The sequence below is a fragment of the Temnothorax nylanderi genome, unplaced genomic scaffold (assembly GCF_030848795.1).
Source record: "Temnothorax nylanderi isolate EJ_2023f unplaced genomic scaffold, tnyl_v1.0 TNYL_tig0187_pilon, whole genome shotgun sequence".
Classification (NCBI taxonomy): domain Eukaryota; kingdom Metazoa; phylum Arthropoda; class Insecta; order Hymenoptera; family Formicidae; genus Temnothorax; species Temnothorax nylanderi.
Genome location: NW_027249249.1, coordinates 102,263 through 122,906, shown reverse-complemented (window position 1 = coordinate 122,906; position 20,644 = coordinate 102,263). Strand labels below are relative to the sequence as shown.

At 43.9% G+C, this 20,644-nt stretch overlaps 2 protein-coding genes across 6 annotated transcripts in view; one reads left to right on the top strand and one right to left on the bottom strand.

Moving 5' to 3' along the window:
- Positions 1-4,155, top strand: part of Form3 (formin 3) — a 31,705-nt gene extending 27,550 nt beyond the window's left edge. The window contains exons 23-26 of one of the 2 annotated variants that reach the window (XM_071716505.1): positions 50-198; positions 378-747; positions 1,588-3,167; positions 3,266-4,155. In XM_071716505.1, the coding sequence (XP_071572606.1) occupies positions 50-198; positions 378-747; positions 1,588-3,167; positions 3,266-3,523 (2,357 nt within the window). In that variant the 3' untranslated portion in view covers positions 3,524-4,155. Of the gene's footprint in view, positions 1-46; positions 199-377; positions 748-1,587; positions 3,168-3,265 lie in introns of both variants that reach the window. The other variant, XM_071716504.1, reaches the window with a different exon arrangement.
- Shd (cytochrome P450 family 24 subfamily A member shade) lies at positions 4,053-19,799 on the bottom strand. 4 transcript variants are annotated; one of them, XM_071716507.1, is made up of 11 exons: positions 19,550-19,799; positions 11,175-11,310; positions 10,638-10,781; positions 9,127-9,325; positions 8,046-8,236; positions 7,573-7,771; positions 7,048-7,210; positions 6,477-6,643; positions 6,093-6,171; positions 5,812-6,009; positions 4,053-5,709 (listed from the first exon to the last, which is right to left on the bottom strand). In XM_071716507.1, exons 1-11 carry the CDS (start codon positions 19,550-19,552, stop codon positions 5,584-5,586), a joined length of 1,605 nt encoding a protein of 534 aa, XP_071572608.1. In that variant the 5' UTR covers positions 19,553-19,799; the 3' UTR covers positions 4,053-5,583. The 4 variants fall into 4 exon arrangements, with proteins under 4 accessions (XP_071572608.1, XP_071572610.1, XP_071572609.1 ...); XM_071716509.1 differs by lacking the exon at positions 19,550-19,799 and adding an exon at positions 19,258-19,509; XM_071716508.1 differs by lacking the exon at positions 19,550-19,799 and adding an exon at positions 11,748-12,251.
- Positions 19,800-20,644: the final 845 nt, after the last annotated feature.

Sequence of the window (20,644 nt, the reverse complement as noted above, 5' to 3'; positions counted from 1 at the left end):
CGCGATTGACACAATAGACGATTTAAGCGAATATCGTTCGTTCCAGAAGCTCAACCATTATCGTCCCAGGACAAGTCTCCTTGGCGAAAATCGAGCTTAAACGTACCAAATAGTATGGAAGAAGCCGATCCGCGTTATTCCCGTAGATTTAGACCGAAACACAACACCGAGAACGCTCTCATGCCGAGCACACTGCAGGTAAGTGTGAATAGAACCAGCTTGTCAAGCTTAATTTAATGATGCGTAAATGCAATAATTCATAAGCAGGAGAATGACAGTATAACTTTTCTAAGTAGTCAGAGGATAGAAAAGTTAGTCCAAACGTTTTCAGACAATAAAGTTTCAAAGAACTAAATTACGTCACGATGCATTCACAGGCGATCAGAGAGGAGGACAGGAAGAAAAACAAGATCAGTGACACGATAAATTTAGATGCCCCCCAGGACGAGTTGACGATCTATCTCCGGCAGCCGTACACCAAAACGCAAACACCTGTAACCCGGCGATTCTCCAAGCTTGGCAGAAAGGCTTCCACGGACGAGGAAAGAGTCAGCGATAAGATCGAGATCGATTCGGACAACATCGAGACACCACCGGCAACCAGGCGGTTGTTCAGCCCGCCGAAGGAGGTAAAACCCGTGGAGAAGGAACCCTGCAAAAGGGAACGTTGCAGCAGCTCCCTCCAGAGTCGAGAAACAAAGACTGCGATATTGAAACCGATTAGTCCCAGCGCGGATCTTGGTACTGGTGAGCACAAATCGGAACATAGAATATATAAACGGAATGTCCGTTCTCCAATTATTACGCTCTCAGTAAGCAAAATGATATCGCTTATATAATACAACAACGTCATAACTCAAAAAACCTTATTTTCTAAAAAACGCAATTTAAAGTTTCGAATTACTACAAAGCGCAATGACACAAGAGCGACACTAACGCTCTCTGGTGGCGAGTTTTTTAAGTTACAGATATGACGGTCTACCAGTTTAAAGTTTATACAAAGACCGTTCGAACTGTATTAATAACTCATCAAAATTCTTATTTTTTGAGTTATGACGTATGTTGTATTACGATATTGTATTACATGAGCGATATAGCTAGCAGTATGTCGGCAGATTGGTAACAGATTTAATCAGACATGTCAGTAGACTAACATCAACTGCGTCCGCATTCAGCTTATGTTTTGCAAGCAAAGTCTGCTAACATAATCAGACAGTAAATTGGCAGTAGAAACCTACTGACAGGCAGTATGAGTAGATTGGCAGCAGGAACGGCGCAGAGCCTGGGAGGTTTCTGTAGGATTTGCTCGATTTCCATTGATTATGTTAGCAGACTCTCTGTTACACTTCTATTGGTGTTCTTCTGATATCATGTGATATATCAGAACCGGCATCAGATCTGTAGTCTTTCTGCCGACAAAATTTGTAGCAGATACTCGGCAAGATCTGCTTTCGACAGACTTGGCTGTCTGGGCTCTTATTCAGTCAAAATTGACACATAAAAATTATTAATATATAATTTGCAATTTTAAAAGTTCCTTGGAATATTGATTTCCGATAAAATAATATTATATATCTTGGTTCCCAGGTAACTTCGATAGATACTCAGCGACGCGACGAACACGTAGATACAAGAAAAGCCAAGATCCCACGGGGGACAAGGACAAGTCGGACATGTCGAGCCTCGAATTGGTTTACGACGAGAAGTCGACGGTGCAGCGGCCGAATACCCTCGTCCTCGCTGACGAGGAGATCCACCACGAGGACACGGACTCCATGCTGCGTGTCTGGCAGGATAAGCTGAAGCGGCGTGACACTGCCTCGTCATCGTTATCGTGCGACATTGACGCCGCGCTAGTGGAGATCGCGCGCTCCGGCGAAGACCTTCAACGTCTATCGCGTTCGGCGTCGACGACGACAGCGTCAACGATAATGGGCCACAGAAGCTCGCGGCTTCCGGTCAGCCAACCGCCACCGGTGGTGGCGGTGACCAACACCGTGTTGAGCCCGGTGATGCAGGAGTCGCGACCGCGGGAGCCGATTACGATGCTCGCCGAGCGGGCGGTGACGAGTCGCGAGCGTCATCGGAGCATGATCGATCCAAGCCAGGTGAAGGAAGCGGTCCGTTTGACTAGTAACCCACCCAGCCAGGTGAACCAGGACCAGGAGATCGTCAATGGCTTCCCGCGAAACGGAAGTTCGCCGCACGATCGGAAGAACGAGCAGGACGACGCGCCCAAGACCGTGGAAGAAGAGAAGCGCACGGATCTGAAGCCCATCGGGGGCACGAGGGAACTCGAGAAGAGCTCCGATATTCGAATCGCAGACGATTCGCGCGATCGGTCGACGACTCGGCAGACCCCCTTGTTCCGCAGTCGATTCATTCCCGATATAAGTGTGACATCGTCGCCGCCGTCGTCCGGCAAAAGCAGAGATCAGGAATTGAACGACGAGGGCTTCGAAGAGACGCAGAGCCTCGTGTCGGAGACCTTGAGCCAGGAGACGTCCTCGGGCAATTACGAGACGGACACGCATGACTCGACGCGATGCTCGCCGGCGGAACTGGGCGGTTACGCCGGCGAGCAACGTCGGCGTAACACCATCACGGTGGTGGACGATGACGACCTGAATGGTCGGAGATCATCCGTCGACAAGTTACTGAAGCCGGCTTCCGATAAGACGTTCGACAAAAAGCCGAGCGCGAGGAGCGCGTCGGAGAAGTCCAGTTTTCTGCCGAAGCGCACCGCGAGCGCGAAGCGCGAGTCTTCTGCGTTGAGGAAGACCGAGTCCCTGAAAAGAACCTTGAACGTTATCCCGTTGAGCGACGCGGGAATGTCGAGAGGCGAGGTGCAACGTTCCGGTTCCAGAAGCAGCTTACGCAGCTCGCGGAGCTCGCTGAACAGCGCGACGTCCGTGAACACGGTGCGAAATCTGGCCGCCAATCACGCGCATTTACGCAGCTACACCTCGGCCATCCGCGCGCTGACCAACGACTTGAGGAAGAGCAGTCCGTCGAACAGCCCGGTGCCGCCAAAGAACGCGGTTGACAAGAGACGGCCGAGTCCTCGTCAGATCGGCGTCAGCAGGATACCCGCCAGTAGGAGCAGCAGCAGCGGCAGCAGCGTTGGACCGGCATCGGCAGTGAGGAACGTTCGAAAAGCACCCGAGGTTGATATAATTTAATCGAAAACATCTGCGCTTCCTTGTAAAGCAAGCCCTTGTTGTTATTCGATATCTCCAATGTAATTTTTATCGTTGATCGGTAGGTGGTGCCTGGCATGCCAAAGGTCACGAGGGGCCGGCCGATCGCCTCGCGTAGCAGCAGCAGCGGAAGCAGCGTCGGTCATCAATCAATCTTAGGAAGTCGACCGCTTTCCGGCGATAAAACGTCCGCGACGAAGAGCAGATTAATGCAGCCGCGAGTCGGCTTGAAGAGTCACAGCTTTATGAGGCCCACGGCCGCCAGCGTCAACAAGGGTTCCACACCAAACTTGCCCAAGAGCATCAAAGTTATGGTCAAGTGATAACTCATCGATAAGGAATTGTATTCGAGAATTTTAGACCGAGAAAGATTTATCTATATATACATTTAACAATCGCGTTAGAATTAACAAAAACCGCTAGCGTTACGTAAGATTAGCCGAATCCGGAGTCTGATAATTGATAAGCTGTAAGGACAACAATTTCGACGGACAGCTCGAGAGTGTTGATAATGTTATCACGTAAGGTAGAACTGCAAGATTAGATAATGAAAATTGTTATTCTCGCTTACTACACGGCCGTCTCTCACAATTGTCAAACCAAAATAAGTAAGGCTATTATCGTCTAATTATACGCCACTATCACACCAAACAACGCGAGTGCTCGGATAAGAGGAAAATAATCAAATCTCTCTCTAGCTTTATCGCGCGCGCGACGCCCACACGTTACATGACCAAGGAAACTTTAAGGGGAACGCCCCGGTCTTTTATATCCGGCGCCAAATTGAGGGAGTTTTCCTTTCAGTAGCCTAGAAGAACGTATTTGTGTAAGGTATAATGTAACATACTCGACTAATGTGCATGTACGATATATTATATAATTCTTACCGTTAACAAAGATAAATATATATTGTAGAATATATGTCCGATAAATAAATTAACATATTACATGACAATGCAATTCAAAATTTCAATACAGAAAAAGCCGCGCGACATTATTAAATAAACTTACAATTAGCTATACATACATACTTTACGAAGAAAAGAACGCAAATAAAGTTTGCTGAATAATTGCAAACACGAGTAATCCGCATATTGCACTATCTTTCATATATATATTCATGTATACTTTATGCACTGTATTCAACAAGAAATATCTACATATTTTATGTACAAAAATGTAAATTAACAATCATTTTTATCAACGATCCATTTTCAAATTGCATCAAAAAAACCGCGCTCCCGACAGAGATGTTTAATGAGATCACTCGGAGAGTGTGATTCGGCACCGGCGCTTCCTAAAAAGCGTAATAATTCGAAAAAACTGACCTTTTTTCGATTGTCAACGGGTTACGTTGCGTATAAATCTTTCATACGGTACGTAAATATAACATTCAGCTATAATAACGGCTAGTCAAGCCGGTGCGCGCGATCGACAGGCACAGTATCAGGATCGTCTTACTTTCACCATAAACGGAATCCGCACAGCTTAGAAATAAATAACTATAAATTATATAATTAAGCCTGCTGCTCTCTACGTTGGTTGATAAAGTATAATTACCGTGAATGCGATGTAATTTTACCGTGATTTTGACGCGGGCCAACTCAGCCACCCCGATTGTTGATCTCGATAGCCATATAGAATGACATAATTTGACAAACAAAATTCAAATTTGTTAATAAATTATCAAATAAATCGACATTACACCGGGTATAACTTTCTATATAACAGAAGATCTATATAGCACGAGATCAACATTCTTCGACTATATATATATTAATTATTTTATTAACTATTATCGCTAGTTATCATCAATAAAATTAAATAGGGCGGCTGAGGAACTCGCAAACACATTTGCAATTGCATCGCCGCCGCGTCTCTCCTTTTGGTATCTTGATTTAATTTATCAGAAATGTAAAGTAACACGGGCTTTGTGACTTTTTGTTTTGTTTGGTTTTACAACAAAGTGAAAAAAAGTAGAGCAAAGGGTTGAGAATAATGAAAAGCGACACGGGGCATTGCAAGCAACGTGCGTCAATGTCCTAAAAGGTAAGAAGATCCCAATTGCTTACGCTTCTACAATTTTAGATATAAATATCGTAACATTAAGCAAGAGTAACCGATGAATACCCTCAATGGACGAACGGAGTTCCTTTCAACGAATTAAAAGAAAATATTACAAATAATACATACAAAAATATAAAATAATAGCGCTCGGAAATCAATCGATGAAAAATATAGAGACGCGTGAACCCGTCTAGGTTCACGCGAGAACAGTGAAATCCGTACTAAACTCGACGACAATTGAACGATCATTCGTTCACTCGATTAACATTCATCGCTCGATAAACAGTCGCCGATGAAATCGCAAATAAAAAATTGTTCAGGTCATCTCGGCCCTTGACCCGCGATCTCGAAATCCGAGCGACACGGGACTTTGCGGAGCTAGGATAAATTCGAACTGCAAACCGAGTTCTTCCTCGACGACGATCTCAAATTCCCGAACGATCTAGATGAACCCCGAATCAATAGCAAAGACAATTTAGACAATTCCTGACAATTTACTCCGATTTTCTTTCTCCTTTTCTTTTATATTTCGGTTTTCACATACCTTTGCCAGAATAAGCTGCAGCGCAAGTTCTACGAAACGTTTTCCCGGGCATATTCTTCTACCCGCTCCGAAAGGGGCCACCAACAGCGGCGAGTGGGGTACCATAGGTTTCAGCCATCTTTCTGGCAGGCACTTGGATGCGTCTTTGAAATTATCGTCACTCAATCCGGCTATCCATGTATGCAATAACACCACTGTCTACAGAAAGTTACAAGAGAGGGCAAATTGTGAATAAAAGTATTTTCCCGATGATTGAGTGTAGAGGTATTATTAAAACTCACTCCGGGATCAAGGCGATATCCTCCCAGCTCCATAGGCTCGTCTAATATACGGGCTATGCAAGGTGTCGTAGGTACGATTCTAAAATATAATACATATAAAATACAAATAAAACATATATTTTATATACATACTTATACATAAAAAAATATTAAAAAGTATATATAAAATTATATTTGCACATAACTTAATTGTTATTAAAAAATATATCATATAGATGAAAAGGAAGCTTTTGACGCGTATGATAACGTATTATAAAATCAACATCTCGAGTACTCGCAAATCGTCGCGTCGCGTAAAAGAGTCACGGTCGGTCTCGCTCCGCGTGTACTTGGCGCGAGACACTACCGTGTCTCTTGATTCAAAGAATATTATTGATTAAAAACCTGAAGGATTCGTTGATGCATGCGCGTAAGTACTTCGCCTTTCGCAAATCGTCCACCGTGAGATCGCAACCGGGAGGCGCCAGGGACTGCGCCTCGTTGTAAAGAGTTTCTTGTACTTCAGGGTTACGGCCAATCAAGTTGAAAAGGAACACCAGCGTGTTGCCTAGCTGCAAACGTCCAACGACTGTCTTTAACCCTGTAGTAGTAATTGCATGGGTTGACAGTCCGAACGATATAATAGCAAAAACAGACGGCTAAGAAACATCTAAAAGACGCCGACGTCTCGAAGAGCGTCCCGATGATTCAAGCTCGTCTCGCGAAAAGAAACTGTCATACACTTTTTTTGGAAATAAATTATTTATCCAGTATATATAATAAGTTATACGTTTTGTAGTCAAGTTTCTGAACTAATAAATATTATAATGTAAAATGTGTGTAAAATTGATTAAAGGGTCATTTTAACATTAAAGGGTGACTTTAAAGTTTACGAATTTTTGTTATATCGCTGAAACGTAATCTAATAGTCTCTAAATAATCGCCAACTATAATAAGTACAACGTGATTCTCTCACTGTGTGTATTCCCGCCGCTATAAAGTCCACTATAGCAGCTTTCTTATCTCTCATATCGAGATCTTTCTGTCGCAAAATGGAGAGGAACACCGCCTCGACGGACTCGTCTCTTGCGTCGTCCTGCTTCTCCAACATGGTCGCCTCTACGAGATCCGAGATAATGCTAAGCAAGGAGAAAAGAACAATAAGATAACGGCTACCGATTGTTGATTTTACCAATCTTCTAGACTCCGCGCGTATCAAATTATCAAACGTGATACAGTTTGCAAATAGAAGGAATAATCTTCATTAATTTATCTCGACTCACGGAAGATAAAACGTAATTCGATATTGTAAAGCTTGAATCAATCTTCTTTCTGACTTATCCAAAATTTGAAGCAATTTTATAGAAATGAATTCAGCGGCTTGGCAATAAAAATTCGGTGCTAATTCGACTGCGCGACGAGACCAATCGACCGTACAGCGTAACTTCAATCAAAAGTTAATAGAAAGCGAGGACACTGACTGCAAGTACGCGTGACGTACTTGTATATAGCGTCCTCGCTCTCTATTAGCTGCTTGTACGCGGATGTCGGTAGCAGCTTCCAAAGCGGCAGGCCGTAAAAGGCGTCGCGCGAGGCCGTGAAGTGAATCCTGACCGCTTCCGCTAATCTCATTGTGAGCGTGCTGCTGGAATCCGGCTTTAGGAAGCCTAGGTGACGTCCCAGGATCAGCGTGCACGTACCTAAGGAACGAAGGGAACGAGAACAGCGAATTATTCATATGACGGATCGAAAGTTGCAGCTCTGAAACGCGAACGAGAGCCACACTTCTCTCTCTCTCCGTCGAACAAGAGAATAGAAACTAAAAACAAGATATTTTTCGTATAGATATCCGCGGCCGGGCGTTGCCGTAGTTTTTTTTTTATTTCGGGATTATTTGAGAGAGACGGATACACACACGAGCTAGGAAATCGCCGGCAATTTCTACAAACGCGTGAAACCGCGTCGGCGACTTACTCTCGAGTCCCATTCTGTAAGCGAGTTCCTCGAAGCCTCTCACGGTGAAACGGCTCGCTCTACGTTCACGGATTAGGTCGATGAATCCGTCGGTGACGATATTGAGCGCCGGGAAGAAGCCAAATACAGTACCGGCACCGGTCAGCTCCGGCGTTAAGGCGGCCCGTAGCTTCTGCCATGTCACGCCTTGTCTGTCGGAGTTAGTCACTGATTACTCGGTCGTTCTCGCGTCCCTAAGAATCCTACGTGATCCCGACAATCAATCGACTATTATATTTTTTTATTTTTTAAGTAGAATACGATTTAATTCGTTCTCCGTCAAAAGTGTACTTTCTACTATTATATTATTCATGTTTATACAATAGCAAAATAATCGATTAAAAAACGGTCCAAGTAAGATGTAGCAGCTTTTTAATTTTTCTAATTGTTTTCTTTATTCGGATTCGAAAGTGTTAAGAAAAGATGACGATTGATCACGTAACGACCGTCAGTATACTGAGAGAAAAAAAATTGTCGCAGTTATCACAATTTCACTATAATTTTTAGTTATTTTCAGTGCAACTACATATTTTTATAGTTATTTTAGCAATCCAAAATATAGTTGACTCAATACTATAAAAAATTGCAGTTGTCTTACTACTATATTTATTACTATATTTACTACTTTATTACTGCAATGTATTTATTATATTTACTACTATAAATAACTATAAAAATGACCATAATTGAAAGATCTATGCATATGAGGTTATTTTTACTAATATTATAGCAATAATAACTATAAAAATAAGAACCCCAACCATAATTATTTTACTATGCAATTATAGTCGTAAGTACCAAACACTTTTCTCTTAGTGTAAGAGCATAGCGAGTAAATTTGTTAAAACCCATGCAACACGTGTCGATTAATGATAGTATCACAGGAGTGTCCACGTCCACCGGATTCTCCGGTAAACGCGGTTCAGGGTACGAGGTACGAGCCGAAATTACACGACGCGGCCTTAAACTTGACCTCGATACCGCCGCGGCGCGGCGGCACGTAATCGGCGAGTGCAGCCGACTACGCGGGCAGGCTACTCACTCATTGACCAGACCAAGGTTGGTGTAACGATCACGCCGGGAGCGCCGGTAGTGGGATATGACCTCCTGCGGAGGACGAAGCGGGTACCTCGAGCCACGCTTGAGGACAGCCTCGATGTCGCGACGGGAGAACACGGAGATCACGAGGAAGTTCCACAGTGCCTCCTCCTTGCACAGCGGCCCGTATCGCCGATTCAGATCTACTCTTGAATCACGGATAACGAGCCATGTTAAAATACCATATACCGATATCCGGGCGTGTGCCGTAACGGGGCGGGTGTTCCGGATCTCGGAACGTGTCGCGCGCGTCTCTCCTTCGATCGCGCTTGAACGGTGCCGATAAAGGCAGAACACCCTCGGTTCAATGCACTCCTTATTTCCCATGAAGATCACCAACGCGAGAGAAAAACCGCTTCGACAAACGAGACGCGCATTTGAATAAGACTGTTACTTTTGACTTCAAAGATTCAAATGCTTTCGAAGTTAACTTTCGAAGTTAACCTTTGAAGTTTAAGGTGTCTTCATCTTTGAAGTTAACTTCGAACTTTTAAGCTTTGAAACTTCGAAAAATATATTTGCGACATGAGACATTTTATTCAGATTTTGTCATATAATTTTATAAATGTGCAGTATGTGTACCTATTGCAGTACTATTACTATTATATTAAATTAATAATTATATAATTTTGATTCTTCGAAGCTTTGAATCTTCGAAGTTGTCAAAAGTGACAGCTTCAATTTGAAGACGCGACAGAATAAATTTTCGGAGCTTCGAAACTTCGATCTTCGAAGGTTTTAAATTGTCGAAGTTTCGAATCTTTGAAGCTACGAAGTTCCAATATCGAAGCCTTCGAAGCAAATTACCAGCCCTGGATTTTGAACGAGAAGACGCTCGAATGAATTTCAGGGCGAAATACATCTAGTCGATCCGAAAGTTATGATCGTCATTGCATCGGCAACTGTTTACCGTTGCCCGCGACGTACGTTCATAAGTAATTCATTCAATGAATTTGAGATATCTATAAAGTTCTATGAATAATTTCTCCTCTCACAGATCTTTCACTGGCATGACATAAGCAACTTTTAACGTGATGATATAAGCAACTTTCTGCCAGAGAGGCTCTCCGTTTTCCTCCGTCTCTCGCAATTACAGCAACTCACCGCGATAAGATTGGAGTATCTTTGACCCTGACCCTCTAAAAAGACACGTCCGCCTTCCCCCCTCGTCCCCGATTTAATCGCGCGGGCTTTTTACGGACCCGCGTGTAATCGGAAGCCCCCGATTAATCGAAATGGTTAATCTATTATGCGAGTCGAATGGACGTATTAGTAATGTAACGAACCGTAATATACACCCGCGTTACTCCTTTCTTCTGCTTCTCTTCCTTCCCCTTCTCTCTTCCTGCCTTTCGGTCGCGCAACCTTGAGATATCATTAGCAGCAAAGAAAAGGATCTAACGCGGCGTGTTTAACGCGGCTACTATCGACAAGGGCAAAAGTCAAACTCCTTACCTTTATACGCCTCGTGGATCTTATTCAAGCGGTAGTAGCCGAAGCGGGAGTATATCCATCTGGTGCCCAAAATCGGCAGAGCGAACGGACCCGGCACGTCGCGTGCTGTTTTGAACTTTCTGCCATTGTCGCCTGCATCTGCATCTGCAAAGAGATCGTCGACTTTTAGCGGAACGGAAATTCGCGGAAGAAATTAGGAATGCCTGACGAGTAACTGAGAGAGAGAGCTTCATATCGCTCGAAGCTTTATCTATCAGATAATTTAAATCACCTTATTTACTAATGTAAGAAACTTTTCCGATCGCTCGGATTTCTACGCGGTAACGTGATACGGTCGTGATATTGCTACCGCCATACATTACATGTTATCGATTAAGAAACTTAACTCTTAACTTGAACCCAGCGCCTCGACAAATACAACACTTGATAACGATAAAAATGATAGAGGAGGAGAAAGAAAGTCACGGGCAGGGCCATTGACTGATATCGGCGGATATCAAGGGTTGAGAGATCTCGGGGATCACTCCTCGCACTTACCGGCGTTCGTGTTGTAGTTCCTGGTCCAGAACCACCAGGGTGGTCGGTAGCCGGTAGCCAGCACCAAGATCGCGAGCAGCGCCGCGGCGATGGTCTCGAACCACGCTCCGGACAGCAGCATCCTCCAGTCGAATCCCTGCACCGAGGCGGATTAAAGAGAGGCGGGAAGGACTTCTCTGTCTCTCTCTCTCTCTTTCTCCCGACGCAATCGCGGGATCGATTCGTCTTCGCGGTAGCGGGTAGCGCGGGAGCGATTATCTCGTTACGACGCGTGAAACGCTTGTCTCTCCTTCGCGGGCACGTCGGTCGAAATATGTAGTACTACGACTGGCGCCCCGTATCTCTCGGAGCGAGTTTTGAGTCATTATTTAGACGCCTCGTCTCGCGCGCCGACTGATGCGGCGAGAAGCTTCAGATGCGTCAAGGTTTTTTCAGTTGCGCACAGGGAGAGAGAGAGAGAGAGAGAGAGAGAGAGAGACGTGGGATTAATTTTAACTCTTAAAATACTAAAAAACAAAGCTACTTTTTATCGTAGCGGCTTCTCAAACACGTCTTGCAGTTCTCTGCGTATACCTTCTCGCGGTTCGTAGCCCTACTTATAACTGCAAAGAGAATGTGGTATCTGATGATGGGATAAAACAGCGCCTCTTGCCTTTACAATCACGGACACATTACAAAGGCGTGAGGGCCTCGTGCACATCCGACGCTTAACTCAGCTGTAATTGGCGTGGACGCATTTTTCGCGATCGCCGTGCCGTGCCGTGCCGTGCCGTGCCGCGCCGGTTGCACGCGCGGCTCCGATAAGGCTGCACCGTTCGCGCTTTGATTTAACACTGAAGAAACGCGCGCGATGCCGCGCCGGTGCGAAGGGAACAATAAGCATCGCGCATTTTTCTCGGCGGTTCTCACCGAGAAAGGGAGGAAGGGAGAGAGGAAGGAGAAAAAGAAAGAGAGAGAGAAAAAAAGAAACAGAACCAAACCAAAACGGGGTAAAGGGTGAAAAACGTGCGGATAGCAGCGACCGTTTACGTATCTTTTTGCGACTGACTGAGTGCCCCAGTGTTATTTGCGGACCGCGCGATTCCTCTATTTGCAATTCGCCGATAACGCGCTTCCAGCGTTGCCCCGATGATCCACGGCCTCCCTCCCTTTCTCTCTCTCTCTCTCTCTCTCTTTCTCTTCTTTTCTCTTTTTTCCCTCCTTCTTGCTCGCTCGTTCTGAGTCATTGACGTATCGGAGCTGTTACACGGATCGGGAAGAAAAACGATAACCGTGTAACTGTGCGAGTACTGCAGTGCCGTACTGAACCGAGGGTGAAGGATCTATTGTGAACGGTCTACGTAAGTCATTGTTAAGTACATACGCTCGACACACTGATTCAATATTAACGCATCGACGAAGTCAATAGCATTATAACGCGAGAACAATATCAGCATTATTCTGTAACGGTGAGCGGAAAGAGAGAAGATCACCCCGCGAATTTATCGCGACCAACTCGAGGCCAAACTTTGAACTTGAATTCCTTCCCCAGGTTCGCGACTCTTCACGCCAAGTGTACAACTACGGCGGAATCTATTGAAATAAATTCACTTGTATTCCCCTCTCTTTTATCGCGTGTGTACCTCTCACCGTATCTTTCGCGTTCCCCTTTATACGCTCGCGGCTAAATAAAGAGCGCGATTAAGATAATTGTATGCTGTTTTCGGAAAAATTACAATAAATCGCTTCGTCGCTCGTCTCAGCGAGGATGATCGGGGATAAAAACACGCGATTTTTATCGGGGAAGAAAATATCCGGGGAAATGAGTGGGGAACGCGGCAAACGGCGCCGCATTCCACGGCGTTTTCTTGTAGCGGTTTCCGTGTATACGGGACGCGTCCCGTGCCTCCTGACCGGCTACATTGTTCCTTCCTCATTAATGACTTTAATTAAACGCACCGCTACGTGAGTACCGTCTCATCGTCGGCCCCCTCCCCCTCCTCGCCGGCGATGGGAGTCTTTCAAGGATGGTATCCACCGAGGAACGCAGAACGTGGTGCACACGCGATCGTCGCGTTCCGACGAAGCCGCATTCTTCCCCAATAACGTGATTCCGATCTTTGTTTACCTTTTACCTCACATTTACTCTACTCTATCTCATTTTATATAGACGAACGTCTCGGAAAATCGATGAGAAAGAGCACGGCTGTGTTAAATGTCAATTCGACGCGCTCGATTCGTTAGTTTTCACACTATTAGACTTGCAGATAAATAACAATCGGATGTCCTAATAAAAAGTACACTGAGCACGTTAAAGGTGTTGCGAAATGAATTCTTATTTAGCGATAAGAATTATTTCTTTGTCCTCTCAAACTTATTGTAATAAGAGATAGTATAAACAGCTAAAAATAATTATTATAATTAGTACAAATTTAATTTTACGTAAAATTCTTCTTTTAATTTATCTATTTTTCTTTCTAATTTACCTATTTTATTCGTCCAGTATTCGAACCTATACGCTTTACGAATAGACTATAATTCTTAGCTCGCTTGACTAGCGTCAATGATCGAGCTTTGGATCAAAGCTCTAATAAAGGTCTAATAAAGAGTGAAGCGAAATATATCTTGCGTATCTCGCGGAGCCAGTCCCACGCTAAAAGAAAGAAGACAAAAGTGCTCGCTATCAAAAGCTTATTTCGTTCTGTTTCTCTTTCTAAATTTCTCTTACGCGATCTCTATTTTTCCGTCGTGACAACACGTATGGATTTTATCTAGAAAAAATGAGATAAGAAGGAAACCCAAACGTTGACACAATGAGGGAGGCTTCGATCGTCATCGTGCGCATGAGATGTAAATAATAGCTTTTAAACAAATTGAGAAAGAGTTATATGATTATAACCTCTTTTACGCGTATGTCGCAGGAATTTCGTGTAATTCGGTTTTTTTCTTTGCAAAATTTTTAAAGATTCCACAAAAAACCGGAGTATTGTAAAATAAATAAAAATTACACAATTTCACTGGCGATTTTGCAAAATCTTAGGTTCTGTCAGTAAAATTGTGAGCTTAAATTTTTATTAATTTATAAATAATATTTATATTTATAATTTTTATTCATTCCACAATATCCTGGTTTTTTGTAGATTTCCCAGGAATTTTGTAAAAGAAAGAATTACACGAAATTTCTGCGATATACATGTATGCAATGTAATGTTATTTAATTAAGGGTCACTCGTGTGCAACGTCATGTGTGTACCCTATGCATCAAGCGCATTAAACGCCCTCGTATTTACATGGGACTGGATAAAGTGTTTTCGTCCTGCTACTGATTGGACAAATTTCGCTCTCTCCGCCACACGCACGCACGCAATGCACGCACTGCGCGTCGTCGCGCAGCCACACCGCGGCAATCGTAAATGATAACGAACGCGGGTTAATGTGTGCGAAGACTTTGGAATGGCAGCGTGTCGCCACCGACCAGTAAATAAAGGATTATTGCCGGGGAGCAATTGAGAAAGCGCGAGTGAGTGAAAGAAGAAGTACGGGGGAGAACGAGAAAAATAATCGGCCGGACTGCGCCCGATTACCCGTGACGAGACGCGCGGTCGCGTAGCTGGATCGTTATCTTTCTTTCCTTTCTCCTCCACTCCTCCTTCCTTTTTCCTCCCTTTTCTGCCTTTCTCCGCACTCGCAAACCCGAGATATACAACGTGCAGTTTGTAATTTCACCATGAAAACGCCCTGTGGCCCTAGAGAAAAATCTCAGTGCCAGTTATTTCGCGAAAGATAACTGTAACGTAATAATTTCCCCCTTGATTCCCCAGCGGATCGTCAACGACGGATCGGGATGGACCAATTCGTGATCGAAGTGATCGAACCACGCGCGCGCGGAGAATCAATCCATTAATCAGCTTTCTTCGCGGGGAGAGAGAGCTAAGAGCTAAGAGAGCTAAATAACCGTACGGCGATCTCGTTGTTTTATCGTCTAGCTGTAGCTCCGCTTCTGTTCTAACGCTACGCCTGTCAATTAAATGAACGAGAGATGAATAATGCCGTGTGCGCGCCTCGTTAATGATACAGTTACGGGCTATTATCCACTTTTGCGAGAGCGCCACTCAATCATAAATTTTATTGCTGTAAGTTACTCGGCACTTTTTCCCCACGTGTGGACGGAATTGTATATCTCGAGCAGGCCACCGGCGGCGCGCGCGCGCGCGCACAAAAAAAGACGGGTTAATTATATTCTCGTCTCGCTGTAACGCGCTGCACTTACGTAGCACGTATCATTTCGATTTTATCTATATTTTAATCCCGATTTTCCGCTTCTAACGGTTATCGTCCATTTTTGCTAATTGCAGATTAACTTTAATCTCGGCTCAACTTACTTCCTATCCTTTTCTAATTCTTAGAACTAGAAAAAGACGAAAAGTAAGTTAAGTCGAGATTGACCCTTAAAGGCTACAGTTCAAATCTCAACCATTTGAGACTCTTCAAAAATTGATGTTTTTGGACAATTTAATACGAATTATTGGCAATTTTTCTAATTCTGTTATATTCTTCAGTCTTTTCTATCCCTATTTCATATATAATTCTTTAAGATTTGGTTGATTAGACCCAGCTTTACATGTGATCAAACGTCCATATATGGACCATGTAACCTTTAAGGATAAGGTTAATCTACATTGAAGGCAATGGACATATAAGAGGTTTAACAGGTACGATCGATTATCTTCGAAAATACCGTCTTGCCATGGAAAAGGTACACAGGTTGCGTGTAAAAAATTTTATGACTTACATTCTTCCTACGTTTTATTGTCGCCCATCGGACGCGGATATCGGCGTAACGAACGATTCGACGAAATGTTTAGTGGAAATGATGAGAATCTTCTTGCCACCCCCCCCCCCCCGTTCGCGGAAGAAATGCCAGAAGAAATGTAAATTCCAGACGCTCGCGGCGTAAGTAATAGTAACGAGGAATATTATCTCATTAGTTGACCTATTTGTCGGACATACGATTATTTGCTTTCGTTCGATAACCCACCGATAAGTGCCTTCCATATACTTTATTTCGTTCGCACCGCGATTCCGGTATAGAGTAATAACACTAATAACGGACCCGAGCGCGAAATTAATCCACTCGGGGTCTCGAAATTGGCGTCAAGTCGAAGTCGCGTCATTCGTTCAGATTTTTTTATCGATGCAAATGTTACTATTATTTTAGAGTCTTCGTAATTCTCGCTAATCGTTTCTAGCGTTAATCAAGCATATTCTGCTCGCTCTCAGACGATTCTCGTTTTTTTCTAACAAGAGAAAGAAAGAGAGAGAGAGCTCTACTGTCCTTCTCCTCTTCCGCGAGAGATGATCACAGCATTGAAAAAATACGTACAACGCAGGAGCGCTGTCGATCCCGCGATTATGCGAATCGCATCTCGCCGTTTCCGTATAACGTTCCCGATTATGCGGCATACACAGTGCTTGGGAAATTGCGGTTCCCGTTCCTCGCGATTACGACGCGCATTCACGGTACGGTTCACGGTTCACCCCCCTCGGGTGGCCGTAATCGCCATAATCGCCGCGCGCGGACATCAAGCAAATTATCGCCGCGTATCAGCGGCACTTAACATTTCGCAAATAAAATGATTGACCGCCGTCTCGATCTTGCTGCCGACTGTCTGTCGCAATTAAACGAAGGGCCTCTCCGGAAAAGAAGCGTCTCTCGAGCGCGCCGATATGTATACAGAGTGTGCCGAGAGAGGTAATCGGCCTCCCGGGCGGCAAGTAAAGCGAGTGAGGTCTACAAACAAAAACCCCATTTTCGATCAGACTGGATCTTAATAGCCTAATAATATGTACAATTCTTCACCTTAATAAACCACACGCCGTTTCTTACGATCATGAAACGCATTGCAGTCTCAACTAAAACAAGCCAGTACAATCGTAATTAAATTAATAATCAATTTAATCACGCTAATCAATTTAAGGACGTTCTCCGGTCCTTATACTAGAGAAAATCGATTTTCTTTAGATTTTCTTGAAACTGTGAATATACGTTAATTTCGGTGTGCTTTATGCGTGGTATAAATTTCAGTACCTCTTCCGGTATAAAAAATAAAGATACTGAGCCTCAAAGTTTCAACTTTTACTAATGAAAAGGTTTTCCAGGCCAAACGGTAAGAGATACGAGGTTGGTCAAAAGGACCAAAGTTGCTCCTCTCGTCGAGTTCTATAAGGAAAAAATGCCAAAATTAAAAAAAATTTTTTTTGGTAAAAATTGAAACTTTGAGGCTCAGTATCTTGATTTTTTATACCGAAAGAGGTACTGAAATTTATACCACGCATAAAGCACACCTAAATTAACGTATATTCACAGTTTCAAGAAAATCTAAAGAAAATCGATTTTCTCTAGTAGTATAAGGACCGGAGAACGTCCTTAATTACTAATCTTTAGAATATCAGAGATATACGACATGGAAAATACGAGATGTGCACAGAAAGAAAGAAGTGTCAAATCAACACTGATATCTCGTATATGCGCAATAATATACAGGGTGGTAGTTAAGCACTCCAAAAGATTTTAAGGAGTGATTCCTCACACAAATTCAAGACGAAAACTTCATATGATTATAGGTCCGAAACGGCTTAGTTTCAAAAATACAGGGTGTCAAAGTTGAAGGAAAAATTTCGAAAACCACTCGGGTTATTTTGATGAAACTTTGTGTATGTTTGAAGGACATGAAGACTGATCTTTTGGGGCCATACATTATTTTTTATTCAATCAGTGGCGAACTCAAGGATAAGCGGGTATTCTTTTTACGAAAAAAAAACTGGTACGCCACTGAGTGGTTTTCGAAATTTTTGGAAATAATGAAATTTTTCCTTCAACTTTGACACTCTGTATTTTTGAAACTAAGTCGTTTCGGACCTATAAAGTTTTTATCTTGAATTTGTGTGAGGAATCACCCCTTAAGATCTTTTAGAGTACTTAACTACTAACTACCACCCTGTATAATCCTCTTATAAGAATTTCAACTTTTTATTTCAACCTTTTTTTCTTGGTTGAACTATATAAAACTTTGTTTAACTATATAAATGATTATTAATATGACTATTAACCATATAAATAACCATTTATATAGTTAAACTTCGTTTAACTATATAAATTACTTCAAGCAAGTTTTCTTCGTTTAACACGATATAATCTCATTTCAAGATTATAAATTGTCCCGTATATACGAGCATATAAGTTGATTTGACACTTCTTTTTTTCCTGAGTATAGAAGTCGTAGATTTCTTCCAAGATTTCAATCGACATTTCTCTCGGAGGCCGCGCGAAGGTAGACTCCGCGCCGCGCACGGGCACGAAGATTGAAGGCAGGAAAAGTCCGCGACAGATAGGTATACGACGGCGCGCAGGTTGGGCGAGAGCGTGCAACGTGCGTTGTTAGCTATCGCGCGCCGAGATACGCTCGCGTGAGAGAGGATACGTATTACCGCGATAACAGGAAAAGATTGTCAGGCGGACAGCGTGTGATTGTTATCCCCGGTTTATAAACAGGGAGCCGTATCTAACACCTCGCTTTACAATAACAAAGCTTTCGTTATTCGGACATGTACGTATTGTATGCCCGCCAAACCGTAGCCGGCGCGCAGAAAAAACCGATACACATCTTTTACCCCGCGTCCTCTGTCACTTTCTCGACGATTGGCGACCTTACTTTTTACGACACCTTCTGCGTCTCGATCGCTAGAGGCTTCGGGAGAATTATATTTCAATATATTCGGCAATATTGTCTTATAATGTACTTTATCAAATTGATTGCATATCCGGAGAGCTTTATCTTTGTTTTTGTATCAATACATTTGATCGTGAGAAGAGAGCGATGCGTTCCCCAAAATCAGTGCTTTATCGCGAATTGAATAACTCTCGGTCAAGATAATAATTATCGTCGATTTCAATAACAGATTATTTCGTAAGCAACGTTTTCGCGATATCTTTCGCGAATTTCTTTTTTGATTAAAGATCGAGGACCGAAAATCGCCGTAATTTCGACAAGCTAGATTCCGAATTTCGACGTCGCGTGTATAATACGAAAAGAATGTATCTTACCTCACGTCAGCTGTCAACTGTCACCGTCACTGTCGCGTTCCCGTTGTTAGATAAACATAGGACGTTGTTTACCGCGCCGTCCGCACCGTTCTCGGAACGCAAACTCGTCGAAATTACGGCGGCTTCTATGGAGAGTACCCGTATCTTTCTCTTTCTCCGATTCCTGCACAGGAGCCTCGACTTGACCGAGACACGCGAGAGATTCCGCGCGCAATTCCGCGATCTTTCGGGATTTCCGGAAATCGAAATTCGCACAATCTCGTCGATTGTCACCGTGATTGCCGTGAATTACCATGGCGCGTGGGAGCTCCGGCTCCGGCGCGACGAAAACTCGCCCTCGCGCGCTCGCCTGGGCCCTCGGGTACCGCGCGCCGCCGCGCCGCGCCGTCCGCAGTAACGCGATCAGCAAATCGCACGCATGTCCACGCGCCGTTGTCGCTCCGCTCACGCATGTGCGTGCGTGCGTGCGTGCGTGCGTGCGTGCGTGCACGTGCGTGTGCGCGCGTGTGTATGTCGCGGCGCCGCGCACCAGTCTCTCCCCCGGACGCGGCAAGACTTATCCGCGCCGAATTCTTCTCACTCTCTGTGTCTGGTCCGGTCTGGTCTGGTCTGGTCTACTTGCGCCCGCGCCGATCCTACGCGCGCGCGATCATGTGTGCGCGCGCGCGCGCGCGCGCGTTGCCTCTCTCACGCTCACGGTTAACGCGCCGCGCGGCGGACCCGGAAATCCGCGGTACGCCTCGCGTGCTCGTGCCACAGGTGGTAGTAGCGGCCGATGCTCGTTCCCCGATGAATACTTGGATATACGCATAAAAACGGATAGCTATGCGAGCGCGCGGGCGCATACCCGGTCGTCTTATAGGGTGTCTCGTAAAAAGCGGGATCGCGCCGCGGCCAGGAATGCGTTCTTCCTCGCCGATCGATCGATCGATCGATCCACTTGCGGTCTTCTCCTTCTTCCGAAGTTCTCTATGCGAGAGCTAATTGTCGACTGTCGCGTTTCTTTTAATATTTTCAACTTTCCTATGTTTTGATTTAATTTTTCTATTCTGGTCGAGAAAACCTGCAGGCTTCTTTTATGCATATCTTATGCATATTTTATGTATAAATTGACTAAAATTATTATTCCATTTTGATATAATTGATTTGTCTACACTATTATTCGATCCAAGTGTAGTTGAGTATTCTATATTATGTATAAAGAAATTTGAATTATAATTTTATATAGAGATTGTATTTTAAAATAAACTACATAACAAAAAATTTAATTAAAATGAAATAAAATATTTAATATTAGTTAAAAGAGCTATCGAAATAATAATTGTGGCCATTTAAAAATTATCGTCAGAAATAGTTTCGCACTTTCTATAATGATAAATTTAGCTTT